This window comes from Diplotaxodon limnothrissa, linkage group LG14 (genome assembly GCF_057381915.1).
Source record: "Diplotaxodon limnothrissa isolate DT_005_m linkage group LG14, D_limnothrissa_male_GT1.1, whole genome shotgun sequence".
In the NCBI taxonomy this organism is placed as follows: domain Eukaryota; kingdom Metazoa; phylum Chordata; class Actinopteri; order Cichliformes; family Cichlidae; genus Diplotaxodon; species Diplotaxodon limnothrissa.
In genome coordinates, this window is record NC_140609.1 from 3,320,608 (window position 1) to 3,338,330 (window position 17,723).

Genomic DNA, 17,723 nt, shown 5'->3' on the forward strand with positions numbered 1-17,723 from the left:
GAACAGACAAGGAAGACACAGCAAACAAACAATTATAACTAACTAAGAATAAAAGATCGCAAATCAAAATGATGGGTCAAAGACCCATGACAATTACAGTATGATAAAAATATGTAAATGCTAAAGCAGTTATTTTACACCAAAAACTAAAATAGCACACATTATTACTTTACACACGTTCTTATTAGAATGTATTATTTCATGCTTGCTTGATAGTAATATTAGGGGTGTCAAATTATCGCGTTAATTGCGATTAATTAATTACAATGCTATTTAGCGCGTTATGTTTTTTAATCTCGTTAATCTAATTTTTAATCTCTTGACGTCATTGATTTTGTATGAGAGTTGCTATGTTATAAAATCCGTTTTTATGTGCTGGGCTCCTTGTGCTTGACTTGTTGGGGGTGGAGTCACGTCGTGAGGTCAAGGTGAGAAGTGGTGATTAGCTTACAGTGTGGATATGGAGGCGCATCTGAGAGTTGTTGGCCCAATGAACGGGAAATTTGTATTTCATAAACGCCCCGACGGCACCATTGACAAAGGTAAAGTGGTCTGCCTAGAGTGTAAGAAGGAGTTTGCTTACCACCGAAGCAGCTCAAGTTTGGCCTATCACCTCAATGCAAAGCACCCAGCCGCGAGTGCAGCAACAGCTAGCAGTGAAGACGTTAGCAATATAGCAAGCCAGAGCAAAGCTTTTCGCCAAACAAAACTAGAGAATACCCCTCGTATGAGCAAGTCTGCGACCGACAGGCTGACTAATGTTATTGCCAAGTGGATAGCGATGAACTGTAGGCCGATAAATATAGTAGAGGACGAAGGATTGACAGAGGTGTTGCAAATTGCGTCCAATGACCCGTCATACAAGCCGCCGTGCAGGACTACAGTAACGACCAAAATCAGCAAAATGTACGACGGCGAAAAGAAAAACAAACTTGAGATTTTGGCGGAGGATTCTCCCAACTGTGTTGCTATAACCGGAGATCACTGGACCTCAGCTGGCAACCACAGCTATTTTGGGGTGACTGGACACTTTATTGATAGTGAGTGGAACCTCAACTCATTTGCACTGACCGTCATGAGAACAGAAACCAGGCACTTTGCTGATAAATGCGCCGAACAGTTCCTCAAGGTAGCAAATGACTGGGGTATTGAAAACAAGATATCCACCATTGGCACAGACAGCGCAGCAAACATGCTGGCTGCTATGAGAGCACTTCCATATGAGCACATCGCCTGCAATGCTCACATTCTCCAGAGGACCATCACGGTATGTCTCGATAGCAGTGGTTTTGTCGGTGTACTGGCAAAGTGCCGCAAGATTGTTGGTCATTTTAAACAAAGCCCTGCGAGTACCACAGAACTTAACCAACAACAAGTAGCACTCGGAAAGAAGAGCGATCAACTTATACAGGATGTACCCACCAGGTGGAACTCGACTCTCGCAATGGTCTCACGCCTCCTATGTAACCGAGAGGCTGTCCAGGCTACGTTGGACCAACAGAACCACAGGTTGGTCTTGCCAACCGAAGCTGAGTGGGCGAAACTGCAGAGGCTGGAGCTCCTGCTTGAACCATGCAAGTAAGTTCAAATAAACCCCTTCCCATTTTAATTATATAAACTACTGTTACATGTGTAAAATCAAAATTAATGAACATAACAAGGAACTTTTAAGGACAATTAAATTGGAAATCAGTTACACTTTGATTTAAATGAATCCAGCTAGGTTTATTTAGCAAACCTCTCCACCTCTGCAGGTATGTGACAGAGCTGCTGGGTGGTGAGGCCTACGTCTCTTGCTCTGTAGTGCTGCCTGCTTTTCGCCATCTGTACCGTGTCATGGACATTACTGATGATGATCCTGCCTACGTGGTGAAGTTCAAGAATGCCTTCCAGAAGGATCTGGCAGCACGACGAGCTAATGGCAACGAGATATGGTTCGAGGTGGCCACAGCATTGGATCCACGGTTTAAGGATTTGAAATGTCTTCCAAGAGAAAAGAGGGAACAGGTAGGACAATAAGGTTAAGCTGGACTAATGAGTCCAATTCATTATCAAATCAAACTTTTATTTATTATATGGAACACAAAGTTCTTTACAAGATTAAATAAAATTTAAAAAAAAAGCACTTAGTTTTAATCACAATCATTCATTCATTCATTCATTCATTCATTCAGGTGTGGACCATTCTGGAGAATATGCTCCAGGCAGCAGAGCCCAGAAGAGCAGATAGTCTCCAGCCCTCCACAGAGGATGATGGACCAGCTCAGAAGAAGAGGAGGAGCGAACTCCTTCTGGGGTCTGACTCTGACTCAGAAGATGGAATTGAGTCTGGAGAGCTGCAGCGCTACAGAGCAGAACCCAGCATCAGTATTGATGACTGTCCCCTGCAGTGGTGGTATGCTCACTCAGGAGTCTATGAAAAGCTGTCAGTCCTAGCACAAAAGTACCTGGCCTCCCCAGCTACCTCTGTACCCTGTGAGAGACTCTTTAGCCTTGCAGGTCACATAGTGCAAAAGAAAAGGGCAGCCTTGCTTCCAGAAAATGTTACCAGGCTGGTGTGTCTTAGCGACTGGCTGAGGAAGAACAAATGAGACACATGTGGTCAGCATAGCTGAAGTGTCATTTGTAGCCTACTAGAATAGATTGCTTGATGTTCAGCACTTTTTTTTGTGATGGAAGAATACTTTGATGTGCTAACTTGCAGCACTGCAATGTCAGTTTTATTTTTCATTATCTGAAGCAGAGGAATTTCAGTGCTGTATTGCTCAGAAAAGAGCAACTCTGATGTGCTAACTTGCAGCACTTAATTTATTTGATTTTATTTGTATTTATTTTTCCACTTATTTTACAAAAGAATACAACAGTATGTAAATGGTTGCATCTGTTTAACGTTTGTTAAACAATAAATGACTTTATAAAGTCACTTTCTTTGTTATATCAGTCTTTTGGTCTGCCACAATAAGTTGAGGGCTTTCCTCAGCTATTTTTAGGTGAGATTAAAAAAGAGATTAATTAGATCAATTAATTAAAAATCATAATTAATTCATCTCTATTTTTTTTTAATCTCTTGACAGCACTAAGTAATATCCCCCAAAATTGTATCTGTTTAATTAATTATGTTTATGATAAAGTGCTATGAGGTGATATAGGCATGTCAGGCACGGGAGTAGACAAAAGTGGTTGCTTTAGAAAAACAGAATGTTTATTTAAATGATAGCACCTGAAGCCCAGATGTTCTCAGTGTGGGAAAAGTTTACGCTATGACAGTTTTAGGTATAAATACTATTTCCTTTTTCAAAGTTTGGCGTTATCTGAACAGTTGGGATGCTATGTGAGATAATTGTCTGGATTGATATTTGGTCTCTCCATTAAAATGTAACTACCATGAAAAGTAGAGACTGCTGATTTCTTTGTAAGTGACTCAACTGACAAATTCAGCAGGAGATCAAATAATTATTTCCCCACTGTCGTTGACAGAGGATGGCTCTAAGTGTCATGGTGAGACATCAACTTAGTCTGCTTACCTCTATTTTCCCCTTTCAGCACAGTTTCTGCTCCCCTCCTTTGAGTCTTTAGAGAAACTATAGTTCAGCATTTTGATCAATGAACTAGAGAATATATACATGAGTACATTCATTGCATTAGTTTTATACTCTGAGGAATATCACTTGTCAGATTTTCAGTGACAAATTGCATCTATTGTTAAACATTGGTCGTTTAATTTCAGTCTAAGCCCTTCATTGTGATATGAGTTTAATATATTAGACATTAAAAGAGAAGCTTATGTATTATTTGACTTTTTAAAATTTTTTATCCAAATCTTATAAACTAAAAAAATATATTTTGAAAGTTCTTTTTTTATGTGTGTTTACCACCAGAAGTGACTGTGATTCAATAGCAGGGCGTTGTGATGTGTCAGATACCCACAGCTACAAAGAGGGCTGGCTTGTGCTTTCCTGATAATAAACTTGTAGTTGTCTCTTGCTAGTATTAAACTCCAGAGCTGGGGATAATGCAGGGAGACAGAAACAAGGTAGAAAATCACAGAATACAGGAAAACGACAGGAATTAGGTGCAAGTGACAGAAAGCAGGAAAAAAGGGATAGGGGGTGTGGTAACTATGAGACTATTAGAGGGATGCTAAAGATGGAAACAGCAGCTCTTCTTTCTCTCTGTTTCTCTTAGGAGATCTGTCACTGTGAGTAGTTTTAACTGATGGGATCCCGGATCTATGGCTCACCAATCATTACCCCCAGTCACAACTGGAAAGCAGTAACACAAACATAGAGGGGCAGAGATGGTGACAAAACACTGCTCTGATGTCAGTGTGATATAAAAAATTGAACAAGTACTGAAGGCTGTGTAATAGTCAGTAGAACGCTTGTGACCCTGCAGACACGTTAGTCCCATTTATCATCTTTTCATCTCGGATACTTCTTTATATTGTACATTCTCTAAAATTCCTTTGTTGTATAATTTGGTTGCATTATTTAAATTGAATGAGCATTCTTATATATTTACTTTTGCCAACCAAAATGGTATTGCTATGCTTTTCAATTGCTAAGCTTGATCCATAAAACCCTCCATGCATGGTAAAGAGCTTCCTTTATTTGATGTCATTGGCTCCTCTCTCCTATCTCCTCCTTTGGCTGTCTTATTATCCTCTTATGCCCGGTTCACTCAAAAAAATAAAACATTAGATTTACTTAAAAAAGTTATGTCAAGTGGTTCCACACAACTGCTTTAAGTAACTTTTAAGAAATGTTGTTACTTAGTTTGAACTCAATACTGTTAAGTTAGATTTACGTAAGTGTATTGGCTAAATGTAACTTAATTGCAATGCTTAGCTGATACTTATCTTTGTTGCTTTAAGCCTACATAACTTGTTTAGGCAATATCTTTGTAATACCGTTACTTAGCTGGTACATAACTTTTCTGCTTTAGAAGGACATAACCTGGTTAGGTAGTATCTTTGTAAAACTGTTATGTAGCTGCTACATAACTTTGTTACTTTTGAATTATATAAAATTGTTAAGTAATTTCTATTCAATACAATTACAAATAAATCATTTACACTGGTTACTTCCATACAAAATAGCAAAGTTTCTTAAAAGTTACTTAAAGCAGTTATGTGGAACCACTTGACATAACATTTTTAAGTAAATCTTAGGGAGATCTTTTAGGAAGAAATGAAGACAGCACCCAAATTATCAAACACAATCCTGCCTTTAATAAGCACATTCAGTGCATATAAAATACTTTTTTCCAAGCACAACAGCTTAACACAAAGTGCAATCAATGCAACTTGTTACAAATTCCAAGTGAATATTTTGTGCAGAAAATGTAGATCAGTATAAAGTGCTAACCAACTTGTCGTCAAACTAAAATGATTAAAAAAAATGATCCAACAAAGTCCTGTCTTTACTAAGCACATTCAGTGCATATTAAATACTTGTTGACAGACCGAAAAGACTGTAGAGCCGTAGCTTAACACAAAGTGCAATCAATGCAGACAACTTGTTACAACTTTAACTAAATACTTTGTGCATAAAACAATATTTTACTTCAAAGATCAGTGAAGTGCTAACCAACTTGTCTTTCAACTGGTCCAGAAAGCATCCAAATTATCAAAAAAAATCCTACATTTTACAGGACGTTTCAGGAATTATTTTCAAACACTGATAAGCATGAAAGAGCAAACTAAACTCATTTAAAACAGTGAAAATTGGCTGTTTTGTTCAAAAACTGTACTGTAAAACAGTGCTACTCAGTTTTTCAAGTTATGGTTACATCCCAAGTTGCAGACAGCTGCCAAATGTCACATTCTTTGAAATATCAAATCACAGCGGCCTAACCGCTAGAACTTTTTAAAATGTCTGTCATTTTCTGTATGTTGTCAAGTAGCAGTAGAAGAAGTGCAACACCAATTTTTTAAGTAACAGTATTTTGCTAAAATGCAAATGAACATTATTGTTCTCTAAAACTGGTGAATGTTCCCAAGAAACAGTACTGACAATGAAAAAAAGTGTTTATGAACAACTTAACTATACCTGAACGTAAAGCATTCAAACTAAGTTAAGCAATAAGGGCCTCCCGCTTCCTCCTCTTTATTCAAGGAGTTTGTTTCTGAGCACTTGAACTTTGTTTGATAGCTTCTTAGCATCAAGTCCCATCAGTACTTTCTGAAAAAACTCAAAAGTGTACCTGAGGTTGGATGGGTAGCTCATGTTTAAAGTGTAGATCAGGCCGAACAACAACACAACAGCAGTGGCAACATCAGGAAGATCTCTGAGCACAGCGACACCCTCAATTATGATACCAATGTCTTCTGCCGGGTCAAGGTCACGCTCTCCTTCTGGTTTGATGACGTAGATGCCAATGAGCATCTTCTCCATTTCACTTTCGGCCTCATGGAAGTCCACATCCTAAAAAAATTAATAAGTAAATAAACATAATAATACAAGTTGCAGGGTTTCATATCAATTAAAGGGATATTCCACCCAAAGTGGAAATTTGTCTATTACCATAAATTGCCAAGAGTTAGATAAGTGAGAAAAAAGCATTTTGTAACCAGCACAGTACATTTCTGATCTTATACCCATTGTTCCTGGTGAGCTCAATAATCATGTCGACTGCAAATGAAAAGTAAAAAGTAACACGACGGATTTGCAGGAGGAGGCGATTTAGACTTGGGCCTACATTACGGTTACGCCAAAGCACCCTGTAACCCGCCATGGCATAGCACTTGGATACAACAACAGTGGTTGAAAAAGCCTCTGGTTTCCATAAATAAACACATATTCGAATATCCATGCACCATGCAGCGGCGGCTTACAGTGTTGTATGTGGTAACCATAATGTATTCCCAAGTCTAAATCTACTCCTCCAAATCCTTCAAGTTACTTATTACTTTTCATTTAAAGTCGACATGATTATTGAGCTCACCAGGAATAATTCGTACCATTAAAGAGTCATTTGCAACCAAAATGCTTATAGTTCCCATTCACTCCATTTTTTAAATGCTAGGCAAAAGCAAATAGACTGCTGCCGGATCAGGAGAATTATTGCACTGGTTACAAAATTATTTTTTCTCACTTATCTTACTCTGGGTAATATGGTAATAGACCAATTTTCACTTTGGGGTGGAATATCCCTTTAAGCTGCAAAACAGTAGACAGCTCAGAGCGAGATGAGAGGTGTTGGTCCATCATCTAGATTACACGGCAGAACAACAAAGCAGAAAGACAGTACACTCAGCCCACATTACACCCCAACTGTAATGGCAAGGGTCACTCCCGCATAAGCTTGTGCTTTTATATCTCCAATAATGTTCTAATTTTAACTTTTTGTTATAATCTAATGAATGTGTGTGAGGAAAAATTACCGTCAGTTAAATTTTTATTACTGGAAATTGTTTCTATTTGATTACTTGCCTGATATTCTTTGATCAAGCTGTTCGGATCTTCATTGAGGTAGACTGCAAGTCCTTTCAGCGTACACACTCTTCTCATTGCAACTGTGTCGTTCTGTAAAACATAAAAGCAAATTTTACTTAGCTAAACTTTAAAGACATTTTCAGTTAACTTCAGCAAAATAAATGTATATAATGCTTTGAGAAAAAAAGTCCATGACACACTACAGAAGAACAACAAAATTTAAAATAAAAAAAATTAAGGAAAGAAGGAACATTATCATTTGAAAAAATGTGACGAGCAAAAAAAGGTAACCACAGGATCCCAAAAAAAACAGAAACCCGACCAAAAACAGCAGCATGAAGAATCCAGTGAGGAAGAGGATGAACAAGAGGTCACACCAAAGCCAGCCTGAACAGAGGATTTTTTTTTTTTAAAGTAAACCACTGAGTCCACTGATCTAAGGCTTAGGAGGAGAGTTCCAGAGTTTGGGGGCCACAGCAGCAATGATCTGTCACTTTTGGTCTTTAGACTGTTGTGCACTACCAGGCTTTGATCACTGGACCTCAGGGACCTGCTGGGGGTGTTGGGACTGAGAAGATCTCCATTGTATGATGGTGCTTGTCCATGTAAGGCCCTAAGGACCAGAACCAGGATCTTGAAATGAACCTTGAAGTTGACCAGCAGCCAGTGACGCTGGAAGAGAAGCGGGGTGACGTGGGTGTGTTTGGAGGACTTGAACAGGAGGTTTTGCAAGGACAAATGAAAAAACAGTTGTAGTACTAAGCTCAGAGACCTCCCTTTATCCCGTCTTGGTTTGAAAGGTGCCTGATGGCAGTTTATTCTAGCTTCAGCTTTTCTACTGTAAATGCCAAAATTCTCCCCAGGGAGCCGCGGCAAATCCCGTTTTGGAAACGCTACTGTCCTGTAAAAACAGCTTTTAATTCTGGCAATTTTTTTTATAAAGTATCCAAATCAACTTAAAACTTTATTACTGTGACAACACTATCATGAAAAGGACAAAGAATAAACAATCCCATAATACCAACATTAAACTTTACCTTACAATAGAAGGAGACAACAAAATCATATGTATTAAAAGAGGGAATGAAGCATTGAAAAAAATTAATTCCAAACCTCATCAATTGCAGCCATGATTTCTGTGATCTTGCGTCCAGATGTTCCTCCCTTGTTTCTGAAGACTTTGGTCAGTTTGGTTGTGTTGTTGTCCAGCTGTGCCATAAATGTGGATGTTAGCGGGATCGTAGTGATGCGCTGGAATTCAGCATTTATCTGTAAAATAAACAAATGTTTAGCGTGATGGGTTTAAAATATTGCATGTGGAGTGCATTTGCAGATCAACTGATTCAGTTACCTCACATGGAGAAAAAAGAGCTGGCCATCGGCTTTTAAAGTCAGCTACGAAGGGCATGTCCTGAAGAATTTCTTGCCTCCGGTGAGGAAAGGTTTGGGCCATTTTTGCTTTGATGGTTTCATTGTTGTTCTTCTTCTTGAACTCTGAAAGCAGCACCAACCTTTCTTCTTCCTGACTCTCTCGGGTTTCTCCAGCTGGATAATCAGGGCAGAAATTCACCTCTGCTCTCCTGGGTTTCTTGACTTGGTTGGGATGCACATTACTGTTCCCTCTTCTTTTGAGAGAATTGATGACCAACTCACTACACCCTAAGTTCTTCAGTTTTCCACGATAGTTTGACATTTTATACTTCAAACTGATCTTCCATGCAGAAAATCCAGTTTCTGAACCCTTCTCTTTCAAGCATGGATGCTTTACAACCAAAGCTTGGCAAACATCACTAAGATTGCTGTCTGAAGGGTAAGCTTTGTACTTCATAATTTCTGAAGACAAGCTCTCTAAAATGTCAGACTTGAGCTTTGGTTTTAGGGTTAAAAGTGTTCCATTGGCTTGGAATTCCTGGTTGCCTTTTGTCAATTGCAGCTCTACATCGAAGCTAAACTCAGGTATGCGAAAGTCCAGTGGCCAGGCTTCTGATCGCAGCGTGGAGTTTGCTGAGCTCGAGGAGCTTGATGACCTGGATTCTGGCGATGACAGTATATCTGTGTCATAATCAGGGTTGTGGCCAGAGCAGGGGCTACCCAAGTTAAATGAGGACACACTGCTTTCATTACTACCAGTGGATGTTTCTGGAACACCTGTTTTAATCACTTTTATTTTGTCCATGTCTTTTAGATCAAATGTGGATGTCATGTTAAGGAACTGATTAAAATCTGTGTCCATGTACTGCAATCTGAACTGTTCAGAAACTCCGCACTGATTTTCAATCTCCGCTTTGAGCTCGTTAACATTCTTTGGTATCCCCAAAGGAAGGGTTAACTTGAGTGCGTTGTTCTCCCCCAGGATTATCAGAAGCTTTGTTGGGGCTGTCATTTCTGATGTCCCAATCTCCAACTGTTACTCTAAAAAATAAGTGCAAGAACATGAGCAGGTGGTTCCCAAACTTCAGTACATGTTACATTTTTTTAGTGGTATTCAGAATTTTGCAGCACAATTTTTTTTCTAGTATTTTTACAAGGCTTGAAACATATCCGAGTAGATTTAAGTTCTGGTCCAACTATTTTTAAGAACCAAACTTTGAGAAGAACTGCTATACAGCACAAAAATTAAATCGGCAACATGGACATTAAAATTACCTGAACAGTGTATGTATCTCTTTAATGTAACCATGCGAGAAGCTCCGACTTGGTAGTCACAAAGTGGATAACAATCCACCAGATCCTCATGTGCAACAAGAGAAATTTCCTTTGGAGATGGGTCAATTTTGAAGGATCCATAGTGTTCAGTGTACCACGAGCTCAGTTTTTTTACTATAAACACCAACGAATCTGCCAAAATACACATCTGCAGGATTTCAGCAAACTCTGGCAGACCCCCCAGTGATCCATGTACTATTAACATGCCCTTCCTGTAGTAGATGCCTGCAACAGACACACTCTGGGCAAGGCTAACTACAGCTGTGTCAGGGTACTTTTCAGCAAGACAATGTGCAATTTCACGTTTGAGAAGTTCTACTGGGACTGCCGAGACTCGTGAAACCTCAAAAGTGGCTTTGCTACAGCCTGATGAATGCATGTAATGGCCAATCATGAGCTGGTGTTTGGTTGACAAAGACAGGGTTATGTTTTTGAAGCAGTTTGTGTGTCTAGCAACTTTTTTAAAAAATGTGTGCTTTGCCTCGAATCTGATTGTCCATAATAAGGCAAGTGGACCAAAATGGCGAATTATTGAGGGATAATGAGCCAGAAAGTGATGTTTTGGCAATGGTCTTCTATCTGGGCATACTTCTTTGTACCTTTGATGGTGGTCTAAAATCTTACTCTCCAGGTATGCAACTGAGTCACTGTTATGAACAGGACACACAACAAGCTCAACAATATCCTTCAAATCTAGTAGAAGTTCCCAAGCTGGTTCGTTTTCAGGTATGTGTTGTCCAATAATAAGTGGCAGAAGTCTTAGTAAACACCAATTTTCATGTGCATTGCCACCAACAGTTTTTTTACTAAGAAAATTGTGAGGCAATTTCTGAGGGCGATTAGTCTGATCCCCTCCTTTGTAGGGAAATGACTGAACAAGTCTATTTAGATTTTCAAAAGTGATGTACTTCTTGCCTATTAGTATTCGAAGGCACTCAGCTATCTCAAAAGGCACAATACCTTCAAAAAGGTCATGTGCAAGATCAGGGGGGAATCCTGTAGTGACCTTGAAGAAAGACAGACTGTCTGCTAAGACACACGAGCTTTTCACACCACAACAAGCTACCCCTGTCTCACGTGCAGTTGCTATGTGTACACGATGGAGCTCCTCAGTTCTCAGAGAAAAGTCACTATTTGTAGCTTTTGATTCAATTTCTGAGCGTGCAGCAGTACAAAACCTGCAAAAGTAATCTCCAGAAAAACTTTCCACAAAACCGGCCAATCCATGAGCTCCGAGGCTGTCTGCCACTACATATTGGACAGTGCCTTTAAAGTTGACCCCTAAATTGTCAATGAACACTCCCTGCTGCTCTAAAATGACAAGGTCTTGCAAAAGTGGCTCAAATATTTTTGAATAGCCAAAGGTCCTAAGGTCCTCACTTTTGCACAAGAGAGCCAAATAAATAGAAGAGAGGGATGAATGACTACCTGGTGGCAAGTTACCTAAAATCCAGTAAACTGAGCAAAGTTTATGCTTTTTCCGTGATGTCCCCAATGGATTGCAAATTTCGAAATCATCAACATAAAGACAAATAGAGATTCTTAGTTCACCGCCTGAGAAAAACTCATTATTTTGAAAATGTAGACCATCTTTATATGATGTATACTTTTCCTTATTTACAAAAGGATTCTGATTGTGGCTAGTGACAAATTTGTTCAGTATGTTTTCTTGTTTAAATATCTGCTGTAATGATTTTAGAATAGGAATATACTGAAAGGTCCTCTTGCTTTGGGAGTCGAGAATGTATTCAATTGGATCAATTACTTCAAAATGTTTTCTGTAATACTGTCTGCGTTTGAAGGCAGTGGCAAGTGTGCCGTCCTTTTCTATGGCTTTTAACAAAGGGTTAAAAGAAACTGCCTTTGTCAGTTCTTCAATAACAGGCTGGTCTAGACAAAGGTTATGATTCTTGAGTATGTCTACAATTACTTGATTTGTCAAAGGCACTGATGCACAGCTTATCAGGTAGTGCAATTCTGAAAGCAACTCGTCAATTGCTATGCTGGGAACATGAAAATAGTTTTCCAACTTAAGTAAAAGAGATGCAAAATTAAGTTCTATTACATTTGCCAAATCTTCAGTCTCACTTGTAGTTTTATCGTGATCAATATTTGCACTTATGTCCTCTTCTACAATAGTGTCTGTACTGTCATCAGCTGATGTTTGGCCTACAATAGTGTTAGCAATACCGATTTTAAAGTCTTTTAAGGTATAAGGATTGTGTTTCCTATTTCGATGAGACTTGAATGTACCATAGATATTTGTTTTGAAAGAACAACCCTCAAACATGCAATGCACAGTCTCGTTACATTTTAGATGGTTGTTAATGTGAGAAAAATACTCCTGCTCCGAAGCTATGTTGCAGCAGGAACACAAATGGCAGTTAAATGTTGCCAAACTCACAGACTTGTCTAGAGTTCTTTGGGTATGTGATCTGCTTAAGTGGCTATGTAGAGCATTCCATGTTTTGAAAACACAGACACAATCAGAATAGGCACATGGATACTGCTGTCTACTATGAACTAACCTGTAGTGTTTTAATAACAGAGCTCGTGATGACACCACTTTTTTTGCACAATTTGCACTGCCACATCAACGTATCTGGGGGAGAAGCACAAAAGACATTTTCATTACACTGTCCCTGAAAAAACTAAATAATTTGCACATTGTTAATGTTTCATATTAATCAGTTTTATTTTTAATATTGTATGCTACAACAATGAATTTATTGATCTACATCATCACCACTGCATATTGTGTAAATGTGTGTGTAATCTGACATTAAAAGTCGAGTGAGAAATCCCATGGACATTGTACAACATTAATGCAGTTCATCTTACACCAGCTTACTAAATGCTTTCTGCAAGCTACATCAAAACGTAAGCTGAAATATTAGACAGAAAATACACCCTAACCTGTCTGCTAGCGAGGAGCGCTTCTCCACTGTTGTTGGCTAAAGTGCAACGCAGTCAGGCGTCCGAGTATAAACTTGGCGCGAAAGTGCGTGCCGGACCGAATGCGCTGCCTGTACCGACGCATACCGACGCTAGCGCTACACTACATTTGGGCTGAAAACAGAGCTTTGCTATTGCAATGGAGTCCCCTCCAAAATCATTTGGAAACTCACGTGCAGCAAGTCCACGTTAGCAAACCTTTACCGGGCAAAACCCTGCCTGTACTCTTTTCTTAGTAGCACTTGCGACATTAACTGACGTGTGAACATATATATGTAGACGGGCTTTACAAGAAAAATGACTTCTTACCTGATTTTTGGACAAAAATGCGGCTGAACCAGTCCACATGGCGAAGAAATAGCAAGCTTGAGAAAGAGGGTGGTGCGCATGCGCATTGGCCCTTATTTAGGCGGGCTCTGCACGCAGCAGTATGTGCAGAGGGACAAACCTGTGAATTTACTCAACAATGTTACGTTGACACAGTTCAATGACTTTGTGTAACAACAAAAAGTAACAACATTTCATTAAATTTGCACAAACACTTTAAGGATTTTTGCAAAATCGAGTTTATTAAGAACAAACAACAAAATCTACTTTAGTAAAAGCAGAGATAGGCTGAGTTCATTTTTTTGAGTGTTGGTATCTTACAACCAGCAGGACATATATATACATACATATACATATATCTATATATATATGTGTATTTTTTTTTCACAGTTTCCTGGCTATAAAGCACGGTCTCCAATTTCTAAAACTAATAACACAAAAAGAAACTAACTTGTCACTAAAAGAAGCTTGTGGCTACTGTATAAATATGAAGAAGTGTTAATATGAATCATCTGGGGAAAGTGGTGGTGTTAGCTGCCAGACAGCGGCTAAGTGATAAGGGATGTGTGGTGTAACCCTGCACCATATTTAACCGCAGCAGGGGGCCGCATCCCCTGCATTCTCCCTGAGGCCCAGAGCCAGATGTCAAAAGCTGCTGGCAGAGCAGGTTGGCAGCAGGGTGGCACAGCAAGCCTTGCTACAGTGAGGACCACGACTCAACCCGCCCCACTGAAAACTGCCAATTGCTGTTCATTCACTCTTAGAATGAAATACAATCCACATTTTGGATGGACGCATTGATAGGGCTGTTAGATTTAGTTACATATTGATATAGTTCACTTCTGATATGAGCTTCTCATAATAAGTTTGATTAATTGGTTGAAACAGTGGTCGTCCCTATGCTGTGAAGTTGTGAGAAACACATGTGCACTGGAGATGTGAAGCAAAGAAAACTCTGCATGAATCCCAGTTGTTTCAGTTTGAGCAAAAATGTTGCTCATTTTCGAACACTCGTTCTGTTACATCAATGTAGAGACTAGAGGGGAAAAAAGAACAATACTGTGACAAAAACCAGAAAGTAAGACATTCACAGGTTGTACACAAAGAGTCCAAACTGTTTCGAGTTAACTTCAACCAAGTTCAACTAGACCAATCTAGACTATAAATTAAATGAAGCCAAAATTAACTTCAACATATCTGCTGACACCCAGGTTTTCCTTCTGTTACTTCCCTAAGCTAGAGTTCTCATTTACTCTTGATATATACGTGATTTTTAAGATATATACAGGGTGGCAGTTTCTATAGTGGTAGAGCAGACCACACTCTGCTTTCCAGGAGGTTGGTTATTTGGACTTCCAGCAGCTGCAGCATTACTGCCATGTTGAAGTGTAGAAGATACTGAATCCCCCAAAATTCCCAGGAATGGAAATGAAACTTTTTTTTAAATGTTATCAACACTCTCCTTCAATTTCAAATGATGTGCAATACTTCAGACACTGTCTGGCTTAGTCTTAACTTTGAATGTCAGATTTACACTCATGAAATTTCTTGACCACGTCCACTCAGCCCACTGGATTTATATGATCCTTTACCAATTCTCAACCACAAGTGTCATGAGACATTATGCTATTTGTAAACTTTTTCCACAAACCAAAATGTTAACAATATCATTATGAGATGTGTAAATCCTTTGTTTAATGCAGCAGTTGACAGTTCCGTGTTTTTTATCACAGGTTTCATCACTAAATAAATTGACATAAAGAGGTTTTACCAGGTATCATATCAGCAGACTTTATTAGAAAAATATCATCATCAGATTTCAAAAATTCCTATATTTGAACTGTAATAAACACATTTAGCCAGACATAGAGAAAAACGCGTGATATCTGCAGAGAGGCTGTGTGTCTATGTGTATGTGTCTGCATAAGCAGTGCCCCCCAATTAGTCATTCTCTCTCCTTCTGCCTGCTCCCCCTTTTTTGTTCTTTCTTTCTCTCTTTAGGACACTCTGCCGGAGGCTGACCAAGATAAAGTTTTGACTGGCAGGACCATTTGTTTTAATCAGGTGTTTGCAGACGCTTCCTTGACCTCCATTAGTTGAAGTTTTAATTGAAATTAACCCCCACTACTACCCCAATTAACCCATGTCCCCCCTGAATGGCGCCCGCCTTCGTCCTGAGCATCTGTTTTGGGATGGGGGGAATGGGAGCCATAGCAGCAAAGTGGAGGGGTGGGCGGGTTCACAGAGAATGTTGTGTTGTCACCCAAGGAGAGGCTGCATCCTGTCGAGTGCATGCCGACTGAGCCCGACTCACCATGAAAACCCCGGAGGGGTGGGGGGCTTCTTGCTCTCAGTCTATGACATAGCAGTACAGTTGTCTCCTTCCTGGCCAGCAAGAGGTGGGAGGAGATAGGTAGAGGGATGAACCCAAACATGGGAGAGGATGATAATATTCCATCGGGGGACAGCCACCAAAAGGAAAGATGGCAAAGTTTGGAAGCGGTAAGCAGGGGGTGGGGGTAGGTGGTAATTACTGTACAGCAAGCTTTCCATCTTAAGCCCTTCTGCAGGAGATAAGAGAGTGTGGCTAAAGTACTGTTTGTGTGTGTGTGTGTGTGTGTGTGTAGCCTCCAGCACCTGTTTTCTTGTCCGTGGAAGGTCTAGAGTGAGGCATCTGTCGAAGTGGCCCCTACAGCTCACTATTGTGTGTACACATGTTGGAGTAAATTTTCTTGGCCTTTCTCCCTGCCGAAGTGTATTTGCAGATGACAACAGGCAGAGTACAAATGCAAAAGTAGAATCGCAGCAAAACTAATATACTGTATTGAACAAGCATAACAAAATGCATACCGATCCCACTGATGTGTTAAGGGGTGGCTGTAGCTCAGGTCACCTACTGCGCTATAGAGCACTTTGAGTACTCTGGCAGAGCACCATTTACCATTTACCATAGTTTGTGATGTTACATGGGTTGCTGAGGGCTAGAGTGTTGGCAGTGCCCTGCTCTTCACCTAAGGTAGAAAGGATCAAGTGTATGGTGGGAGGAACTAAGGAAAGTAAAAGTAAAAGGGTCGGGTGGAGAGAGTGCGATGTGAAGGACAAAAAGGAAACAGATCTAACCCTTCTACCTACAAACTCCATCTAGGCCCATCCCTCATGTGGGACCTCCCCTAGTGTTGGCCTGTCTATCCTTCACAGACACACATAGAAAATTAGTCACTGTAGCCTTTTGGTCTCCAGCCAGATTATGTATGTGTGTGTTGAACTGGGGTGTGGAGTGCCAATCCCAGAATAAAATGTACCCTTGTCTGGTCTCGACATGCTATTTCTCAGTTTTGTTGTTAACATAATTATTGAGTTCCAAAATTTCAAAAGTGTCTTTTTTCATATAAAATATGAATTGGGTAAAAATTGAAAATAATAATTTGATCATCGTTTCACGTCTTTGAGAATTCCTTAAAAGTGTTGTTAAAAAAAACTGCCCAGATAAATCCAAACTTTAAAAAAGAAAATATTATTTATACCTAAAAATGCCAGAGGGTGAACTTTACCCACACTGAGAACACTGAGGTTTCATTTTAAATAAGCGTTCTATTTTCCTAAAGCAACCTCTTTTGTCTCCCATGCCTGACATACCTGTATCATCTCACAGGCTGGCCATCAGTATAAACAAAGCTGGATTTGCTTACTCCATCATTTGAAGAACACCTGGTAACACTTTATCCTAAACATAATTAAATAAATAACAAACAGATAGTTGATGATACTTAAATAAATAAATAAATATTTAAGGTTTTCCTAATTTGGACACTCGGGGAAGCCATGGTTTGAGGTGGCCATGTAAAGAGGATAGCAACATCACTTAGAAGCCTAATCCCATGCTAAGTCTTCCTGAAGAGTGAGAGTGACATCAACAGGCTGAATAAACTGATTAGGAAGACAGTTCCAGCAAACTAGACACTACTGAAGCTGCATTAAAGAGAAAGTCACTAAACAAACCATTACCCATCATGGATAATCCTAACCATCCTCTGCACATTTCACTGGACAGGCAGTGGAGGACCTTCTCTGACAACTGATTCACCTCTGCTGCCACAAGGACAAACACAGGAAATGTTTCATACTGCATGACATCACCCTCTCTAATGCAGAGAGAAAGATAACCATTCACACGGAGGTTCACACCTATGGCCAGTTTAGAAACATCAGTTAACCTAATGCCCGGCATGTCTTTTGGTTGTGTGAGGAAGACGCACTACCTGGAGGGAACCAGTGGGAAAAACATGCAAACTTAACACT

General features: G+C 39.7%; 2 protein-coding genes across 2 annotated transcripts; one reads left to right on the forward strand and one right to left on the reverse strand.

Annotated features, from left to right (window-relative positions):
- Positions 1 to 238: 238 nt before the first annotated feature.
- On the forward strand, positions 239 to 2,591 carry LOC146618238 (E3 SUMO-protein ligase ZBED1-like). Its single transcript, XM_085370893.1, has 3 exons — positions 239 to 1,578; positions 1,755 to 2,007; positions 2,175 to 2,591. The coding sequence occupies exons 1-3, from the start codon at positions 461 to 463 to the stop codon at positions 2,589 to 2,591; spliced, it is 1,788 nt and encodes a 595-aa protein (XP_085227019.1). The 5' UTR covers positions 239 to 460.
- A 3,142-nt stretch (positions 2,592 to 5,733) lies between these two features.
- On the reverse strand, positions 5,734 to 11,300 carry LOC146618239 (uncharacterized). Its single transcript, XM_085370598.1, has 4 exons — positions 8,788 to 11,300; positions 8,550 to 8,705; positions 7,434 to 7,526; positions 5,734 to 6,425 (listed from the first exon to the last, which is right to left on the reverse strand). Exons 1-4 carry the CDS (start codon positions 9,817 to 9,819, stop codon positions 6,108 to 6,110), a joined length of 1,599 nt encoding a protein of 532 aa, XP_085226724.1. The 5' UTR covers positions 9,820 to 11,300; the 3' UTR covers positions 5,734 to 6,107.
- Between the last annotated feature and the right edge of the window lie 6,423 nt (positions 11,301 to 17,723).